Source organism: Onychomys torridus, chromosome 7, assembly GCF_903995425.1.
Source record: "Onychomys torridus chromosome 7, mOncTor1.1, whole genome shotgun sequence".
Lineage (NCBI taxonomy): Eukaryota > Metazoa > Chordata > Mammalia > Rodentia > Cricetidae > Onychomys > Onychomys torridus.
Window position 1 is genome coordinate 100,445,796 of NC_050449.1, and position 18,508 is coordinate 100,464,303.

At 52.6% G+C, this 18,508-nt stretch overlaps 1 protein-coding gene across 2 annotated transcripts in view; it reads left to right on the plus strand.

Moving 5' to 3' along the window:
* Window positions 1–18,508, plus strand: part of Cacna2d2 (calcium voltage-gated channel auxiliary subunit alpha2delta 2) — a 125,298-nt gene that overhangs the window by 14,887 nt on the left and 91,903 nt on the right. For both annotated transcript variants that reach the window (XM_036193230.1, XM_036193231.1), the window contains exon 2: window positions 12,175–12,256. In XM_036193230.1, the coding sequence (XP_036049123.1) occupies window positions 12,175–12,256 (82 nt within the window). The remainder of the gene's footprint in view (window positions 1–12,174; window positions 12,257–18,508) is intronic.

Sequence of the window (18,508 nt, forward strand, 5' to 3'; positions counted from 1 at the left end):
TAGAACAGAGTCCTTAGACATGTAGTCCTTAGCTGCCAGTCTGTTCTCCCTTCTTCCCAACTCAGAGGACCTAGCTTCCCGGTATGCACAGAGTACCGAGCATCTCTGTCTGGAGAGAGGTCCTGGCTAGTCTACTACCTGCCTAGGTTGGATACCAGGAGTTGAGTAGAGTCCTGCTTCATGACTCCTGCTTTACCACTCTTTACTTACCTCTGTTTCCTAATACCTCATTGTTAGGAGCCTGCCACCCTTACCACCCAGCACTTGAGTGCTTTCCATGTACTGAGGGTTGGACTTCTGCAGCTTCTGTGAGGGAGCAGCCTGCTTTGGTGCCATGAATAGTGGGTGGGTGCTCATGGAGCATCACTCTGTGCAGAGCTCACTCTCAGCTTTGCAAGGCTATGCCCTTTGTGTGGACTGCCCTCCAGCTCAGTGGAACTATGCCAGCCTGACCCAGGCTCAGGTCAGACTCCTAACCATGCATTGTCCCTCAGGCTTACGAGGCTCCTCTTCCCTCCACTCATCAGGCCCACCCAATCACGCTCAGATGTCTTCCTGTCTTGCTTGAAGTTCTCAGGGGCGGGCCTGCATTGTTCACCAGAGTCCTTCCCTGTGCCCACAGCAGGGGCTCACTGTCCGGATGGATGGATGGATGGATGGATGGATGGATGGATGGATGGATGGGCAGGTGGGTGGGTGGGTGGGTGGATGGTGAATGAAAATGCTAGCTTGGAGTCTGCAGAAGGATGGAGATACCTGCAGATGATTTTGCCAGGATTGAGTCCTGCTGGTTCACCTTCTTGCCTGTCCTTGAGTCAACCCTGAGGGGACAGTATGGGTTCATCAGGCGAAGTGATTCCTCTCTGCCTGGTCACTCCTTACAGATACCAGAGGAGGGTGACCCGTATGAAGCCCCTACCTCTTTGCAGCTGTGAAGCCTGCAAAGGGAGACTCCCACTGAGCTCCCAAGTCACTAACTGGCTGGCAGGTTGTGTGCTCTTGCTGGTGGCTTGGCTTACTTGCACAAGTCGGTCACTATAAGGAAGCAAATCGCAGAGGAAGTGGGTCTTCTGCTCCCACCTGGCTCAGGCTCCTGGTGTGGGATTTGGAGGGCAAGCGCTACCCTATGGAGACAGCACTCCATAGCCCCACACTTCTGCTGGGATGGGAGGAAATGACTTCTCCATTGCACCCAGCTTTGGTGTGGCTTGAGGAGGCAATGGAATCTCTTCTGCAGGGATGGAAATGGTCATCAAGGAAGGACGGCATTTACTTGCTCCCTTTCCCTAATTTTGGCTGTTGAAATCCACTTTGAAGGTAGGGAGGCCTGTAGTCTCAGGGCTAGGCCACAACTCGGAGGCCAGACTTTACCAGGTTCAAAGTCAGGTTGAACAAACTGCACAGTCTTGGGCAAGTTGCCCCACCTCTGCAAGCCTCAGTGTCTGTCTGTGAAGTGAGCATGAATTGGTTTGCACCTGGCAGTTAATCTTGGTAGCAACCACAAAGTACACCTAACACACAGTGGGTGCTTTACACCCCTATTTCCTGTGTGTTTTCTCGGGTGTTTGCTGAGGGTGAAGCCTCTCTCCCAGCCCCCTACTGCAGCTTTCCTCACACTGCAGAGGGAGGAGGACAGACCAGATTCCAGTTTAGGAAAACTCTGTCCCCAAATCTTCCCTAAAGACTTCTTTGCCTGGCTCTAAGCTATGCTCCACAAAAAGGATGATTATAGACCCAGGCTACAGTCTCAATTTAAGGTGAGACTTTGTGTGTGTGTGTCTGTGTGTGTGTGTGTGTCTGTGTGTGTGTGTGTCTGTGTGTGTGTCTGTGTGTGTGTCTGTGTGTGTGTGTCTGTGTGTGTGTGTCTGTGTGTGTGTCTGTGTGTGTCTGTGTCTGTGTGTGTGTGTCTGTGTGTGTGTGTCTGTGTGTCTGTGTGTGTGTGTGTGTGTGTGTGTCTGTGTGTGTCTGTGTGTGTGTCTGTGTGTGTCTGTGTGTGTGTATGTGTGTGTCTGTGTCTGTGTGTGTGTGTGTGTGTGTGTGTGTGTGTGTGTGTGTAATCCAGGAAGACTTTCTGTCAGAGATGACTGGGCCAGATGGAGGAGGGTCAAAGCCTGAGACCAGAGCTGTCCCTGATAGGTTGGCCTCTGAAGTCTTGGCCTGGGTTCTCCTTGGTGTCTGAAGGTCTTCAGGGGCCCTAGGAACTAAGGAGGAACAAAGGATCTTCAGGGGGTCTCTGTCCTCCTCAAGACACGAACCACTCTGAGGACAAACAGAGGACAGCTATTTGTAGCTCAGTGAGGAATTGACTCATACTGGGGGAGGGGAGGACACACAGGAGGGGAGATGGGACTGGTGAATCACAGCATCTGACCAGAATGGTTGGTGAAATGTGGATGGGGTCTGTCCTGACACTCCCTCAGAGGCTTTAGCTACTGGTTGGGCAGGGATGGGAGGATATCACACATGTGCTGTCCCTAACTTATTTGGTGACTTCTACAGGTGTCACTGACCTGCTCTTACCTTCTGAGACCAGCTAGGCTACTCACTCAGTCACAGCACCTGGCTAGGCACACAGGGTGGTGGCCATAGGGACCTCCTAAGAGCCCATTTGAGGGACCTTAGCTTACCAGTTTGTGAAATGGGTCTGGGTGGAGCCTGACTATAGGGAATGTACCAGAAGAGGGGGCATGCAGTGCCTGGTGCAGGTGACTGAGGGCCTAGGAAGCCTCTGACAGATAACCTACCTCCTGTAACTGTGGCTGAAGCCCTTTGCTCTGCCTGCCCTGAGGCCTCAGGAACTTCATACGTGGGTCTTGCTCACTGTTGAGTCCCAGCTTGGGATTGAGGATGTCACAGACAGTGACACCTGGGACTCATGAGCCTCAGCTCTCAGGGAAGTTGTTGGTGTTTTCCAGGACCTCGGGAAAGGAGTCCAGACCCCACCCTATGCTATGAGCTCTAAATCACACACAGACACACACACACACACACACACACACACGCACACTCACACGCACCCCAGGACTTTCTCAGCATAGTGCAGGGAAACTAAAGTACGGAGCTAAACAAGACGCTGGGCTCTGCACAGAATTCAGCTGGAAAATAAAAGGTCTCCTGCCTGGGCTGTTGAAAACCACTCGTGTGGCCCAAACTTGTCAGATGGGAAACTGAGGCACAGACAGCAGAATATGTGTGCTTGCGTGAAGCCCATATACTTTGGCTTAGGGCACCAGAACTCAAGTGGACATGGCACCATGGGCCAAAGGGTAGGTAAAGAAAGACACTGGGTGGCCTTCACCGGGGACAGGGTGACAGGGTGGAGGACAGTCCTTCCTCATCTGGGCTATTCCTCTGCACTTTCTTCTTGCTTCCTGGAAGAAGTGTCTGTGCCAGCACACCACCCTTCTGAGACAGCCATGAATTATGCAGGGAAGCCACAGGCTTGGGCAGGCCCATCATAAATGAGCCTTAATAATTTATACAGAGAGGAGCCAAGGGAAGGGAGGGCCTCCTGGGCTAGTTCTGGGGCAGCCTTCATTTGTGAGTGCCTAGAGCTGGCCACTCACAGGCTGGAACAGCATTCCTGAGAGGTCAGCTGGTCCCTGGGGAAGTATATTTGCTCAGTCAAGGGCCTGTTCCTCCAGGCCAGAGATCTGGAATGTCTATCCTCGGGGCTCACAGCCCAAGGCAGAAGCATTTACAGAGGAGAAAATGGCTAGTTAAAACAGTGACCCTCCAGGAGGAATGGAGACCACTTGCTGCTAGGGGAGAGATTGCATTTTAAAATGGAGTTAAGGTGGGCTTCACTGAGCTGGTGGTGTGTATGCAGAGGCCTGGAGTAGGACAGAGGACCGTGAGCCACTGGAGAGAGACTCTTCTAGGTTGAGGAAATGGTGTGTTCCGCAGCATGTGCTGTGAGCGCAAGGCTGTGTTCAGCCACACTGAGCAAGGCCACTGAAGGATGTGGCTACTGGTGGGCTTTGGCTTTTCCTCTGGGGCCCATAATGAAGCTTGTTGTAGACAGGGGGGACACTATTCCAAAAGGATACCCCGGCTAGGTGTGATCAAGAAAGTGGGGAGATGAGATACCAAGGCAAAGGCTAGCAACCAGTGAGCTGGCTGCTGCTGGTTGGGGGGGGGGGGGGGGGAGGCTGATGGCCGCCCCGGCCAGACTTGGGGTAGGAGTTGGGAGTGGGGCAGAAAGGTGATTAGTGGGGGTGGGCGGGGCACACTGTGAAGGTGGAGCCAGGAGGATTTGCACTAGTTAGATGTGGGTGTGAGATGGGTGTGAGAGAAAACATGTTCCTAGTCACCCCAAGAACTTTGGCCTAAATAGTGGGGTGACCATTGGCAGAGGTAAGAGGCTGAGGGAGGGGAGTGGCCCCAGAGGGAAGGACAGAATCTTAACTTCATGCCCATTCAGAGACCCGCTAGGCACCCAAGTGGCCATATCACATCAGCAGCTCGTCATTCAGGAGGGATCTAAGCCCTGGTCATTCAAGACCGGTGTCCCCGGGAGGGATCTAAGCCCTGGACACTCAAGACCAGTGTCCTCGGGAGGGATCTAAGCCCTGGACATTCAAGACCGGTGTCCTTGGGAGGGATCTAAGCCATCCCGATTGGTTTCATGAGCCATGCAACCTCAGGGACTTCACTCAGTTGCTCTCTGCCTCAGTTTCCCCCGCTGAGGATTGGCGATAGTGGTCCGGCTGCTGTGGAGGTTAATTTAGATAATGCAGTGTAGTCCCTGGCAGGAGACCGTAGGCAGGAAAGACTTCAGTCCATACCTCTTGAGACATGAATCCTTGCGTGGTCTGGGGGAACTTGGGGCACTCCTGTTTGATTAGGAAAACTAAGATTTGTATGTGGCATATAGAGAATGGCCTGGTACATGGAAAAGGTTGGAAGAAGGATGGCCTCAAGGTCTCTACCCACTAAGGCCATTCCCTGGCCTGCCCTGTCAGGGCCAGGACCCTCGCCAGTGCTGACCACTCTGCCACACCACGTTTTCTTCCTTCTCTGCCCTCCATCCGCCTTCTCCAGGCCCTCTCCCACTGGTGCCAGGATTACTGAGTGGAATTTGCTCCCCTGGATGCTAGAGCAGTCTACTTGAGGGCTTTCTCGGTCTAACTAGGATACTCCATCGAGTCCTGAAGGAGGAAGTCATGCCTGCATATCAAAACCTGAGGAAAGCAGAAATGAGACTCAGACCTTCCCCACTGTCCCTAACTGCCACCAGGAAATCTCTTTCCCAGCCTTTCTGTCCCTGACTGAAGCCTTACCCCTTCACAGTGCTCCCTGCTTGCGTACCAGCTTCCTCGCCGTTGGTGGTGAGATAGGGTGTGTGGTATTTGCTCTGTGACCCTGGATCTCCTCCATGTCTCTCTGGGCCAAGTGGGCCACCTGGACTCCCCTGGCTCTGAGTGACAAGACTTCCTGGCTCCAGCCTTTATTCCTTTGTTCCCTCCCCAACCCCCAGCAGGCTGTTAGGAGTAAATATTGGGTGGACCCAGTGCCCTAATTAAAGCCAAAAGACCATTAGTGTGCGGAGGGGTGGGGGTAGGGCCAAGGCACAAGTTTGCTGCCTCCCAGCCAAGCACCAATTAGAAGGAAAAGTTCTTTTTCAGCAAAGAAAAGGAAGGGACAGCCCCATAATTAATAACCTCATTAAGGAGCAGTATTTGGGCAGGGTCCCAAGACACACGTAGATGAGTAGACGAAGCAGCAGATCTGTACTAATTCAGCATCGGCAGTACTAGCCTCTGCCAACTTCCCAGGGTCTGTGAGTCCCTCGTGACAAATGGGCTGCATGGGATAGGGGAGGAGCTCTAGGAAGCTTGGGATTTCTCACTCTGAAGGTCCCCTTGAGTCACAAATAGGTTGTTGGTGTCTAGTCCCCTTTGAGTCCTGTACCTCAGTTTATCTGCTTGTGAATTTGGAGGGGGGGGTGTCAGATGAGAGGCCTTACACCACCATGAATCAGCCCAGCATGCACAGTCCCACCTTGCTCAGGCCTCCTTCCCACCAGGGCATGACACACTCGCTGTGTGAAGCCAGGGCTGTGTATCTCTGGTCTCACCATCTTTGATGGCCTGGACCACCTCTGGAGAATGAGTCACTTTGACTAGACTGTTGCCCTCTGCCAGCTTTGGCATCCATGATCAAATTGGGGTAGGATCCTCCCCAAGTGCTGAACTTTGAGAAATGCTGGAGCCCAGCAGAAGGAGGGATTCAGTGGACCTGGCAGTCCCTGCTCTTTCCCAAGACTTTCAGAAACAGGATACCGGGAGAGTGTAGCCATCCTGGACGCCCATCAGAGGGAGACTGGATGATGGGAAGACAGCCCTACAGCCAGAAAGACCGGTGTTTATGTGAGAGATAGCTGTCCTTATTAGCCTTCCTTATATGAGGCAAACTTCCACTTGCCTCCTCTTTGGGCCTGGGAGGTGGACAGGATAGTCAGCTTAATCTTCATTTTCCAGATGGGAAAACCCGAGAGCACACATCTGGCTTAAGAGTTTGGAATAGCAAGGGCTGGACCTAGGCATTCAGTTATGACCGATCATCTGTACACATGGTCAGAAAGGATGCCCTTGGGAGGTAGCCCTGCGGATGTCACGATTCTTGAGGATAGCCTTGCACTTTCTGCCACCTGTAGTAGGTTAGAGCTTAGGAGAGGGGAGGTTGCTCACAGCTGCTCTTAGAGAGCTTTGAATACCACTGGGGGAAGCGTACCTCTCCTGGCCATCACGGAGTAGTGGACTGTAAATACCAGCTTATCTCCCCCAGGCCACAACAGCCTGGCTGGGGCTCTTCAGGAATCTTTGGTCTGTCTTTCTGTCTCCTACTCCCCTCTTGCTCTGTCTTTCTTTCTCTCCGAAGCCTGTGAAGGAGACGAGGTGGAGGTGGCAGGCCAATTGAAATATAATCAGAATAATTGAATAGCACTTTATTTGAAATTGTTGCCTCCCCCAAAGCTGGGAGAATAATTGGCCAGCCTGTCACGAGAGAGGCAAGAAACCTGGGGCCTTTACCAGTGCCAAGCTTGGTTCACCATGCCCTTGGCAGCCGGAAGCTTCAGCTGTGCCTGCTCCCTCACACCCTTGCCTGCTCCAGCTGAGCCCTGTCCTAACATCTGCCTTCCTGCTCCACACGCTGTCCCACCCCCAGTGTGCACCCCTTGCTCTTACAAATGATGGCTGCTCTGCTGAGCTCAAGTCCCTGCTGAAGCAGGATGCCTGGCAGGGGCAGTAGGGTTTTGGTGGCAAAACCTGCCTCCAAGTGTGGTAAGAAAGGCCCGCAGAGGCAGACCCCAGGGGTCTCAATCCCTTGCTCCCGGCAGGCTTTGGCCTCTTCTGGGCATGTGTCTACTCCTGTGCAAGTCCCCTCCCTTCCTTTCTGGTCCCTCTGCAGGGTCCAGGCTGCCCACGCTGTCCATGCCCTCTGAGGGTGAACCTGCACCTGTCTATGGTTTTTTGATTTGTTTAATTATAGATGAGTTTTCTGCATAATTTATTCCAAAAGCCTGGATTATACTGTACAATTAAATCACATTCTGATCAACAACTTCACGTATAAAATTAACAACCAACAACAGTTTAATCTATGCTGCTGCATCTGCACACGGGCTCTTTCTCTTTTCCCCTGTCCCTTCCCTGCCCCCTCTCCTCCTCCATGCCCTCCTGCCTCCTCCGCTGTCCTCGGGGTGAGCATTTGCAGCCAGCCTCTAGGCTGGATGGCCCCACCTGAGGTTGGACCTAGGGCCTCCCAGCCTCCTAGAGGGCTTCTGAAGGGCTTCTCAGCACCGGCTCTTCCCCTCACATATGGTTGATTTTGCTCTCTTGCCTGATGGTGACACTCCCCCCCCCCCCCCCCCCCCCGCACTCCTCTTGGGTCTGAAGACTGAGGCCTGACGCCCCACAGCTCCTGGTGGCAGTTTCTTTCCTACTAGGCCGACTCCATGTGCTGCCCCACACTCTCCCATGCCCTCAGTAGGCCCTTAGATCTGGAGGGTAAAGGCCATCCTGTATGACTGTCTAGCCCTTAGGGGACTTCCAGTAAGATTGCTGCTTATCAATTGTCCCTGTGGATATGTTCTAGACTGGCCTTGAACTTTCGACCATCCCACTTCCACCTCCTGAGTTCTGCAGCTGCAAGCGTGCACCACCACACCTGATTGACACAGTGCTAGGCAAGCAAGCACTCTACCAACTGAGTTATATTCCCCAGGCCCCCCATTCCACTATTCAGACAATTATTGTTATCCTCGTTGACAGGTGGGAAAGTTGAGGTTCCAAGGGGACAGAACTCTCCAAGACTCCACAGCTGGCAGTCCCTCCTGAGGCTTCTCGTGAGCTGCTTTGTCCTGGAAGGAGGGGCTGATGGACCTAATGGAGCTGGCTTCTTTCTAAGTGTATGACTCTGTACCTGTCTCGCCAGGTGTCTTGGTTTTATCTGTCAAGCAGGGCTTCAGTGCCTTTACCTTCCCCGGTTCAGGCACACGGGAGGACAAGAGGCCCTCTCCACCCTCTCCCCACACCAGTCATGAAGAGCTGCAGCCCCCGGCTGCACCGCCTCCTCTAGGCCTTCTCCCCCTTCACCATCCCGCTAATTTGGCACTTAGAAGCACTTAGAGATAGCAGTATCGTTTCAGCCAAGAGGCTGGAAAATCCCCAGGATCTGAGGAGATAGCAGCTAGACCTCTTTGTTGGAGTATGACTCGCAGGCAGACTATCTGGCCAGGGGCATTGGCATGGGCTCGTGGGTCCAAGCCCACAGGAACACAGGCAGGATTTGATCCATTTACCTTTGAGTGAGTGAGATTATGGATTCCGGTGCCTCTCGTTCTCCCCAAGCCCCCCCCCCATGCCTTGCTGTGGGATTAAGCTCGGCTCTGCCTCTGTCAGGGTTGAACTTGGCTTGGTATGTGGTTTTTCTAGCCTCAAGGCAGGAATGCTGTAGGCATCCTCACTTCATCAGCTCCTCAGTACTGTTTATCGGGCCCCCCTCCCAGCTAGCACTGGCCACTGGCCAAACCCTAGAACCCACAAAGTCATATCTGTGTGACAATGAGATGGATTATCTGTCAAGTCCTTTTTAGCTCCAGGACACAGATATTGCCTTCCTAATTTGGTTTGGTTTAGGTGAAGAACCAGAGAAACTTGTTTTCCTTAGAGTTGTACTGATAGGCTGCAAGCTGGGGGTCTACAGTTGGCCTCTGAGGCCCAGGATACCAGACTATGCCAGATTAAGGACTAGGGCTACTCCTAAACCCAGAGGGAGGGAGAGATAGAGACAGAGGCATAAAGCCAGAGAGGGGGTGTACATGTATGTCTTTTTTTTGTTTTGTTTTGTTTTGTTTTGTTTTGTTTCGAGACAGAGTTTCTCTGTGTAGTCTCGGCTGTCTCTGTAGACCAGGCTGGCCCCGAACTCACAGAGATCCGCCTGCCTCTGCCTCCCGAGTGCTGGGACTAAAGGCATGTGCCACTACCGCCCGGCCAGTATATGTATGTCTTATGAAAGAATTTGAATTTTTCCAAAGATGTGGTTCTTCTAAAAATGATTTTAGTGTTGAAATAGCCTTTTTACATGAAATGATGGTGATTATATTAATAATGTGTTTTCCGAGCAAAGTAAAAACTTGGCATCCATGCCTGTTTTTCTAATTAATTGTCTTTTACTTCTCGGTGAGATTCCAGAAGCAAGGACCTATATGCATACTAGCAAAGAGTCCATACCCAGGTGGAATCATTGGTGAATTGGTAAATATTGTCAGCTATTAACAATTGACAGCTTCTGGGGGAGGGAGAATTGGTTTTCTTTAAAGGTATGATCCCAGGCATTTTGACCTCCACGCATGAATATATGGGCAGCACATATGGGACTTAGTAGTTATTTAAAAATAAATAAATAAAGGAAAATAAAAGAGGAGCCAGGCATGGTGGCACACAACATTAATTCCAATACTCGGGAATTAATGAAGTAGTAGAAGCAAGTGAGTCAGGGCCAGCCTGGTCTACAGAGAGAGTTGGCTAGAGCTACATAGTAAGATCCTATCTATAAATAAACAAATAAATAAATAGAAGTCATAAAGTCGGGAGGAAAGGATAGATCTGGGAGGAGGTGGAGGGGATAGGTGTGACCAGAATATGTTGTATGAAACTGTGATGGAATTTTAAAATGCTTATCAGTTTGCTGCTGGGTCTGATGGTGGCGCTGTGATTTCTAACATCTGCCCATTTCTGTGGTGTAAGTGTTCTCACTGTGGCTGATGTGCTGAGTTGGAGAGAGAGGCGCATGTCAGTTCCTCGTGATTCTAGCAAATTTCTGCAATTCTGTGTCCACCCTTTCCTGGATGAGTGACCTCAGATAGGTCGCTAAACCCCCTTTTTAAACCCTTGACTTCCTCATCTGTGACTTGGGATTTTGTTTGCCTCTGAAGATCGAAGCCAGAGAGCACATGGCATGCTGGTGCAGTACTTAGTACATAGTGGGTGCCCTTCTGTATATTCACCCAGGAAGGATTGTGATTGGTATTTTGTCCCCTAAACCAGTGACTGGCTGAGGTCAGGTTTAGGGTCAGGGCAGAGGTAATGGATGTCTTTGAAGATCAGGCCCTTGACTCTGCCCATTCTATCCAGATACAGGACTGTGTAAGACTCTATCCATTATTAGCCCCCAAGGCTCTGTAGTCACAGGATCACAAAAGAGCCACCTGCTACATTGTCCATGTGTCATCAGAACCAGAGCATCAGAGCTGGTGGACAGGGGTCAGGCAGAGAGCAGCACCTTTCCCTCTGCAGGCTGGCAGAGGGGGCTTACAGCCTGACCTCTCTGCAAACCCGAGGCTAGGCTGTCCTCTATGGTGGGGAACAGAGTTGGGAGAGTCAGGCTGCAGCTCAGCCCACAACAAGCTGAAGCTAATACCTCTTTCTTTTGATGTTGATTTTTTTTTTTCCATCATGGTCCTGACATTCAGCTTGGCAAATTGCAATTAGTGATCTGCCCGCCTCCTGCTCTGAGTTCCCATGCCAACCGACCCGGGCACACACAATGGCATGAGCCCAACCTCTCAGCACAGGCCTGAGAAGGAATCTGGGACAAGGAGCCAGAAGAGAGTCCTGGCCCTAAGTGCCCCTAGGGGATGTTGTTGGCCCTGGGAAGGGTGTTGGGGACAGTTGCAACTTTCCTGACATCTTCCTCCTCCATTGTGCTCTATGAACCCATAGCTTCTTTACATCTCTGTGGTGGGTCCCTTATGGGTCCTCTTGGAAGAGCCTCGTCTACAGCGTGCTGAATGGATGTAGGGCTGAGAATACAGGATCATATGGATACCTGTTCATCTTGTCCGCTCACAGGGGTTCCTCTACAGCATCCTTGGCTCACCTATTCTTACGTTTTCTTGTGCCATGCCAAGAGATAGCCCCAAATTATCTCCACATCCCAGAAGAGGAAGATAAGAGAGACAGAGATGGTTTTTAATGATCATATGGCAGTACCAGCATATAGGCAGCCTGTTTAAGCTTGCAGTTCAGGGGCTTGCCAGACCCCCAGAAAGGAACTGGGTGATCTGTACTGGAGCCCTGCTTGGGCTTACGGTAAACACCCAGCTTTGGGTCTCTGATGAACATCTCCTACCTTCTTCTCAACTAGGAAGGCAAGGGCCATCTAAGTTGGAAGCTGTCTGTGTCTCCTGCTCAGATGAGGCCCGGGGAAGTGGGTACCTCCGCCTCCTCCTGTTTACATGATGGGTTGGAGGTGACAGCAGTGTCCCCTCCCTTTCCTCAAACTTCATCTGGCTTTCTCATGTCTCCGTCCTCCCCGGTGTCCGGAAGTCCCCAAGTTCAGAACAGCTACATCAAGGACTGGTCTTTCTAGTGAACAATAGTCTCCCTGCAGGCTTCTTCCAAACTGCTGAACTCCTTCAGCGCGTCCACAATGCCAGCTCCTCTCCTCCCTGGCTGCCAGTCAGTGTGAGGAAACCCCTAGGCCACCAGGCCAGAGATCAAAGGGAAAAATCACAGGCTCTCTCGGGCTCCTTGTGCCTGCTCCTTCTCTGGTGAAAATTGAGTTGAGTGAGTAGCTGCCCTGGTTCCCCTGGGTGACCAGGAATGGGTTGTTGCAGCTGCAGCTCCAGCAGGCCCCTCCTGACATCTCTTTCTCCTCTGGATGCAGGATGCAGTACTGGGCCCGGCGCCTGGAGCAGGAGATTGATGGTGTGATGCGGATTTTTGGAGGCGTGCAGCAGCTCCGAGAGGTAAGCTGGTGTACTTGCTTCCCTGCAGGGACCTTCCTCCCAGCAGGAATGAGGAAATGAGGGAGAAAAGAGGGTGTGAGGGGGAGGTGACATTGTTGAAGTCCTGGCATAGTGAACTGATACTAGACCTCAAGCAGTGGCTCCGTGGGGGTCTCAATCTGACCTTCTCTAGGTACCTGTGGGAGTGGTGGCCCATTCTGATGAACCTTGTGCCTGGAAGGGTGTTGGGACTTCTCAGTTTTCAAGGTTGGTGAACTCTGTATCTGAGGCAGTGTCTTGGGTAGGAGCCCAGCCCCTTGACGGGCCATAGCTACAGGGTATGCAGAGGCCCAGAGGTCTCATCAGTGAGTAAATAGGATGGCCAAGCCGAGCACGACCCAGAGAAGAGGGTGGGAGGCCGCTGTTCCAGGCACTATAGTCTGTATGAAGTGGTAAGCCGATGTTAAGTGTCGGAGTGAGGGATCAAGGCACGGGAGGGGTGATTGATTAGGCGCCAGCGACCACATTCATCCTGGGAGATTATGTTAATGTTTGAAATAGTGATGTGAAGAGCTGGCCATCCGTCACCCCCAGAAGGCTGCAAAATGTGCTGCTGTCAGGCTACAGGCTTGAGCTCTTTATGTGGAATGAGGAGGCTCAGAGAGCCAAGCTCTTACGGTAATGGGTGTGCGGCTCTAATAGTAGGGTATCTCTTCGCTGGGGTCTGTCCAGGGAGGTCCTGGCCAGAATCGAGCAGAGGAATAATGGGGCTCTCCTTCCCATAGATGGCCTGGGAACAGCAGAGAAGACAGTCACTATTGGGGGTTGAGTCTAGGTCTAGGGTTCAGTAATTAGTGTTTCTGTCATCCCCCTTGGCCAGTGCCAGGGTCAGGAGATGTCACTACTGGAGTAGGCAGGGACTGTAGGAATCATCCTCAGCCCTTTTTCGGGCCTAGCTAACTCAGAGTGAGTATATTTACATTGCTTATGGATGTAGGACCCTTGGCATAAATGATGTTAAACAGAGGTGGCTAATTAGTGGGTGTCATGGTGAGGAGGGACATCCAGGTCTGAAGGGCTGAGCTACCAGCTTCTCAGCGTTCTTCCTGAGATCGCCTAGGCCCTGTACCTCCCTTTCCTGGTGCTGGGCTTGAACTGCAGTAGCCCCCATCCGACTCTTCCTGTGAACTCTCAATGACTCAGCTGCACTTGGAAGCCGCCACAGCTTCCAGAGAAAGCACTGTAGGAAAAGCTGTTCCGGAACAGGAGTCAATTTCGGCTCAGGAATAGCATTCTGCACTAACCAGGCTATAAGTGGGCACTGCCAAGTGCAACTGTGTAGGCTAATGGAGGAATGGTAAGTCCCTGGAATTTGTAGCGCATGCTTTTCCAAGTTCCCTATGGGACCTTAGTACATCTGTGTATATCTAATGCCAGTTAAGAGCCCTCCAGGACTCCATATTTATGAGCAACTCAGAACATTTGTCTATGAAAAAATAATGTACACTACATGCACGAGATGTGAATCTGTCTGGACTAGTGAGCTTCCTGGATGGTGAGGACCAGACATGCAATCTGACAGCAAACCTATCATATGCACCTTGGGGAGACCAGGATCCCTCCTGATCACCCTTCTTCATTGGGGGGTTTGCCTGGAAGATGAGATAGTGAGATGGCAATGGACAAGCCAATTAGACACCCCCATCCAGAAATCCTTAGAATTTTCTTCGCTGGTAATTTTCTCTCCTAGGACAATTTTCTCTCCCTTTGGATGGAGTGTGGGTAATTCCAGGCCCTTTTACCCGTAAGCATATCTTCCCTGACTTTCACCAGCCGGGCAGTGAACGAGCTGCTGCCACAGCTAGCTTATGGCAGAGCTGGGCTCCTGACTGCTCCAACCCACCTCTGGCTTTTTCTCCTCCTGGGCGCACAGAGGGTGCCGGCAGCTGTGGGAACCTGGACAGGGCTGTGTTCGGCGTGGCAAGTGGGCAGAGTGCTGAAGCAGCGTCCCTTACTCTCGGCGACCCCTCCGCCACCCACGGCTGCCAGCTCTCAGTGGCTCTGCCCTGCTCCAGTTTTTCTTACCTGCTTCCTCAGCCTCTTCCTGCTGACAGCTCTGGGGCTGCTTCTTGGCACAGAATACTTGGCAAAGATGTGTCCATGGGGGAGGGGACGGGTGGACAGCGGAAGAGAGCACCCCTGTGGGAGCTGGAATGACCTAGCCGGTAGACTCCCCACCTGCTCCATGGTCCACATCTGACCCCGACCCTTTCCCTCCTTCCAGTGCAAGGGCTGGCGTGCCCTGCTTGTGTTTGGTTCTGACCGGTCAGGAGGATGGTTGGTGCAGAGCCGTGACCCAGCTCCCTGACACCATCACTGATCCTCTCACTGGTGCTGCCGAGCTAACATCCTAGGCCCGCACTGGGGCTGCCCCTCCTCAGGCTCCTGAGCCAATTCTGAGCTCCCCAAACCCCGGCCACTGCACTGGGGTGATGGGAGCCTCATCCATGGCTCCACTCCTTGCCAGCCCCACTTCTAGAGGCTGCCCCACCCCCAGTGGCTTGGAGCCTCAAGGGCTGGCAGCTGCAAGGGAGCAGGAAACTGCAGACAGTGGCTTTTGGGAGAGTTTTCCTTGCCTTGGCATTTTCCTCCTCCAGGCCTTATCACCACCCCATGGGGAGATGGCTGGGGGCAGACTGTGGCCCATTTATAGGTTAGATACCATGGCATACCACGGGGTGAGGAAGCTGCCTGTGAGGACCCTGTCACAGTCCTTACCTAACCCTAGGCCAGCACCTAGTCTGCTGCTAACCTCTCACGCCTTCTTCCGTAATTTAGCCAGACACCCCTAAGCTACACCTTCTTGGGCACTATAGCCCCACCCTAGCCTTTGCCAATCTGGCCTTGTACAGTCCATGAAAGTATGGCCCCTAAGCGGTCTGTCCCCTCCACAGCCCGGGGGACTGAGAGAGGTCTCCTGAGCCCCTTCTCCACCCTCCCCCATCAACACCATATTGTCCCCATCCTAGGGGGAGAGTAGAGAACATATGCTTGGGCTCCGAGCTCATTTGCATAACGAGGATATCAGGATGAATAATTCATCAGCTGCTTGGGGGTGCAAAGGGAGGATGAGGAGAAGGTCAGGTCTCTCCTCTTTGAAGCCTAAGTCAGGGACATCCCCGCTTCTGAATGGATGACTGGGGTACAAGGAGAACAGCTCCGGGGACCTTGTGAAAAGCAAAGCAGGAAAGACTGTCCTCAGGCCTGGGGCTGTCATCAGGTGTACCAGCCCTGGGAGAGGTTTCTGACCTGGTAAGATAATCGCTTACAGGGAGAAGACCTGCTGCTCAGGCTAAGCTTGAGGGAAAACTTGACAGAGCTGGCTTGGAGGAGGGACCTGAGATGGCCATGTCTGGGAACCACAGCATGTCTTCTGGAAACACACTGCCCTCCATGCATCTCACTTGCTGATCAGGGTAGAAATGCCTATTGCCCTGCCTATATCCCCAATGCCTTCTCCTGTAGTGAGAGGCCTTAATAATTTCACCAGTGTTCTCCAGCATGATGATCTTAGCCGAGCTACTTGTCCTCACAGACCTGTCATGAAGGAGGGAAACCCAAGGTCCTGGTCAGTCACCTCCAGCAGCCAGTACTGGAGCTCAGTCAGGCCAGCCATGCATACTGGAGAGCAAGTATCGGGGCAAAGGAACCAGCACCGTCAGCACCTTCCCAAACTAACCACAACATGAGCAGGACCTCAGGTTTGGAAATCCCCAGTCCCAGTCTCCCACTGGCTCCCTCCAACGGATATCCTCCAGTCAGGCCCATGGTGTCTGTGGCTCCTCGAACCCTTATGAGGACCAAAAATCGTATTTCTAAACCAGTACCAATACCACAGTCCTGTTCCGCCCCTGGCTATTCCTCCTGCTTGCCAGCTCAGCGCTCCCAGGAATGTGTAATTAGTATTTGCAGAGTGCCACATCTGGAGCTGGCTATCAGCATGGGCCAAAGTCTGGAAACATCTAGGGTCCTCTATAGGTGCCTTTGAGAAATGTCTGTCTGCCTGCCCCCCACCTCCTCCCCAACTGGCACCTCCGCAAACGCACACACTGGCTTTAGTATTTGCTGAAGATGTGGTCAGTTCCCGTTTGAGGAGAGTGTGTGCTGGGCACCCAAGACAAGGTTAACAGTGCCCTGAAGTGGCATGGGACCCCAGAAACATAGAGGGGCGGAAGCAAAAGAAGAAGAAAAAAGCTTGGATGAGGGGAGGTGCCAGGGATTTGAAGTCGTCCCAGAAGGGCCAGGCAAAGGACAAGGTTTTGACCCCCTGGCCCACACACTGATTTGTACGTGCCTTTGAAAGACAGGCAGCAAGCAGCTCCTTAGGTATGCAGTGCACCGAGAGTCTGCTGGGGTAATGAGGAGGGAACCCCACCACTTCCCTCCCAGATCCTCACTGGCGGGTACCCCCTCCCCACGTCAGAACCATTTCCTTAGTGGCTCTGCATTTGCTTATCACACAGGCCCCACCCCTTCTCGGAGCCGCCTGCCTCCTGTGGGGCTCGGTGGCACCCTCCTCTCTCCTGGTGCAGATGATGGTGATGTGGGGCGTGTTGTAGTGGGGGGGTGGTAAGGGGCTCGGGTGTGAAATATGCCGCTGGGTAGGGATTGCTGTCGCTTGCCTCCCTAAAAACCCACATATATTATTCTTTAATGGAAAGTTAATTGTCTTATTATTCCCTCCATATGGTCCTCTTGCTCGGCACCCAGCGGGGATGCATGGGGCTGAGGGGGGGCTCCTGGGAGGGCGTCTGAAACGTGATGAGGCCGCTGCTTGAGCATAATTGGTTCCAGAGAGGCGGGTGCATCGGAGCCTGGCCAGACCCTGTCTGGACTCCCTTTTTGTACCCTGTTCTCAGCATAGCCTACTCCCTACCTCTGCCCTTACCTTTCCTATCCTTGTGTGGCAACACCCCCACACACAGACACCATGAAGTCTGGAGCATGCTTTCCTGAGTGGGGATATGCAATGGTGGATGGGACGTGGTTGCTGCTCCTCTGCCCTGCCCTGAGATGCACAGTCTCCAACGAGGCTTAATGGAAAAAATTCCCATCTTTGAGGAGTTTTTCTGAAAACTGTTTAATCTATGGAAGGATCTGCTGCCTGTGGGCCAGCCAGGCTAAGGTCTACCACCCTTTCACAGCACATCAGAGAGGACATGTAGGAAGTAGGGCAGAGGGTGGCTGCCCCAGGACACCTTCCCCAGGTAGGACTTCTGTCTGCCCCTGCCTAGAGCACCAACAGCCTTAGTCCCCTGTCCTGGCAGCTTCTGCTGAGGCTGGATCGGCACTAGAGCCTTTCTCAGCCCCTCCCCCAGCCCCAGCCTCCTCCTGCTATCTGGGAGCATGAGGGTACTGTATCAGAACTCCTGCAGCAGATGACCATACTGTGATAGGAAAACCCAGAAGGGGCCTGGGCACAAACATGCCTGCCCTTCACCCCTGGAGTCTCAGCAGGGAAAAGACTGAGGCAGGGGTCCTTGCTAGATGGCTTCTAAGAATCTGGACATCTCCTCAGGAAGGTACTGCCAAGGTTTCTGGGAAGTCCATAGACAGAGGTGTCTAGAAGACTATCCTTGATGGGACCAGTCAGTGATACAAGCCTAGGGGGAGTGGCCTCTGGCTGCTAGCTTTTGAAAAGACATGAGGTCACTGTGGGGCCCATCCAAAGTCCTCTCCAGGGCATGAGGAACAGCTTTGGAGCGGGAAGGGCAGGTTTGGTGGTCTGTGTCTTCTGAAGACAGAACCTGCCCTGGTTCACACTGAGGCGGAGCTGGGGTTGAGCCTAGAGCTTGTGCCTGGAGTGACAGTGCTGGGCGTCTACTGTGGGACCTGGGGCGCACCCTCCTGCCTGTTTGAATTTCTGCCCCCCATTTGTGAGATGAAGATTCCAGCGGTTCTATCTTCATGGGAGATTTAGGAGCCTGTGGGGAGCAGGAAGCAGGAAAGGTGTTGGTTACAGAGAGGCGTGTGCATCAGGGCCTTTCTGCCAGGAAAAGGAGCCCTGTAAGTGTGAGGTGTCTTCATTCCATATCTCCAGAACAAATTGATTGCAGTTCCAAAGGCTGGTCACAGATTTTTCTAAAAATTCAGATATCAGGGTGTCCTCTCTGCTTAGCTCAACCCAGGATTTTGAAAATTGGTTTTCTCATCCCGGCTGATCATGACATATTTTGGAGACATTTTACTGAGAAAGGCATAAAGGCCACCAAG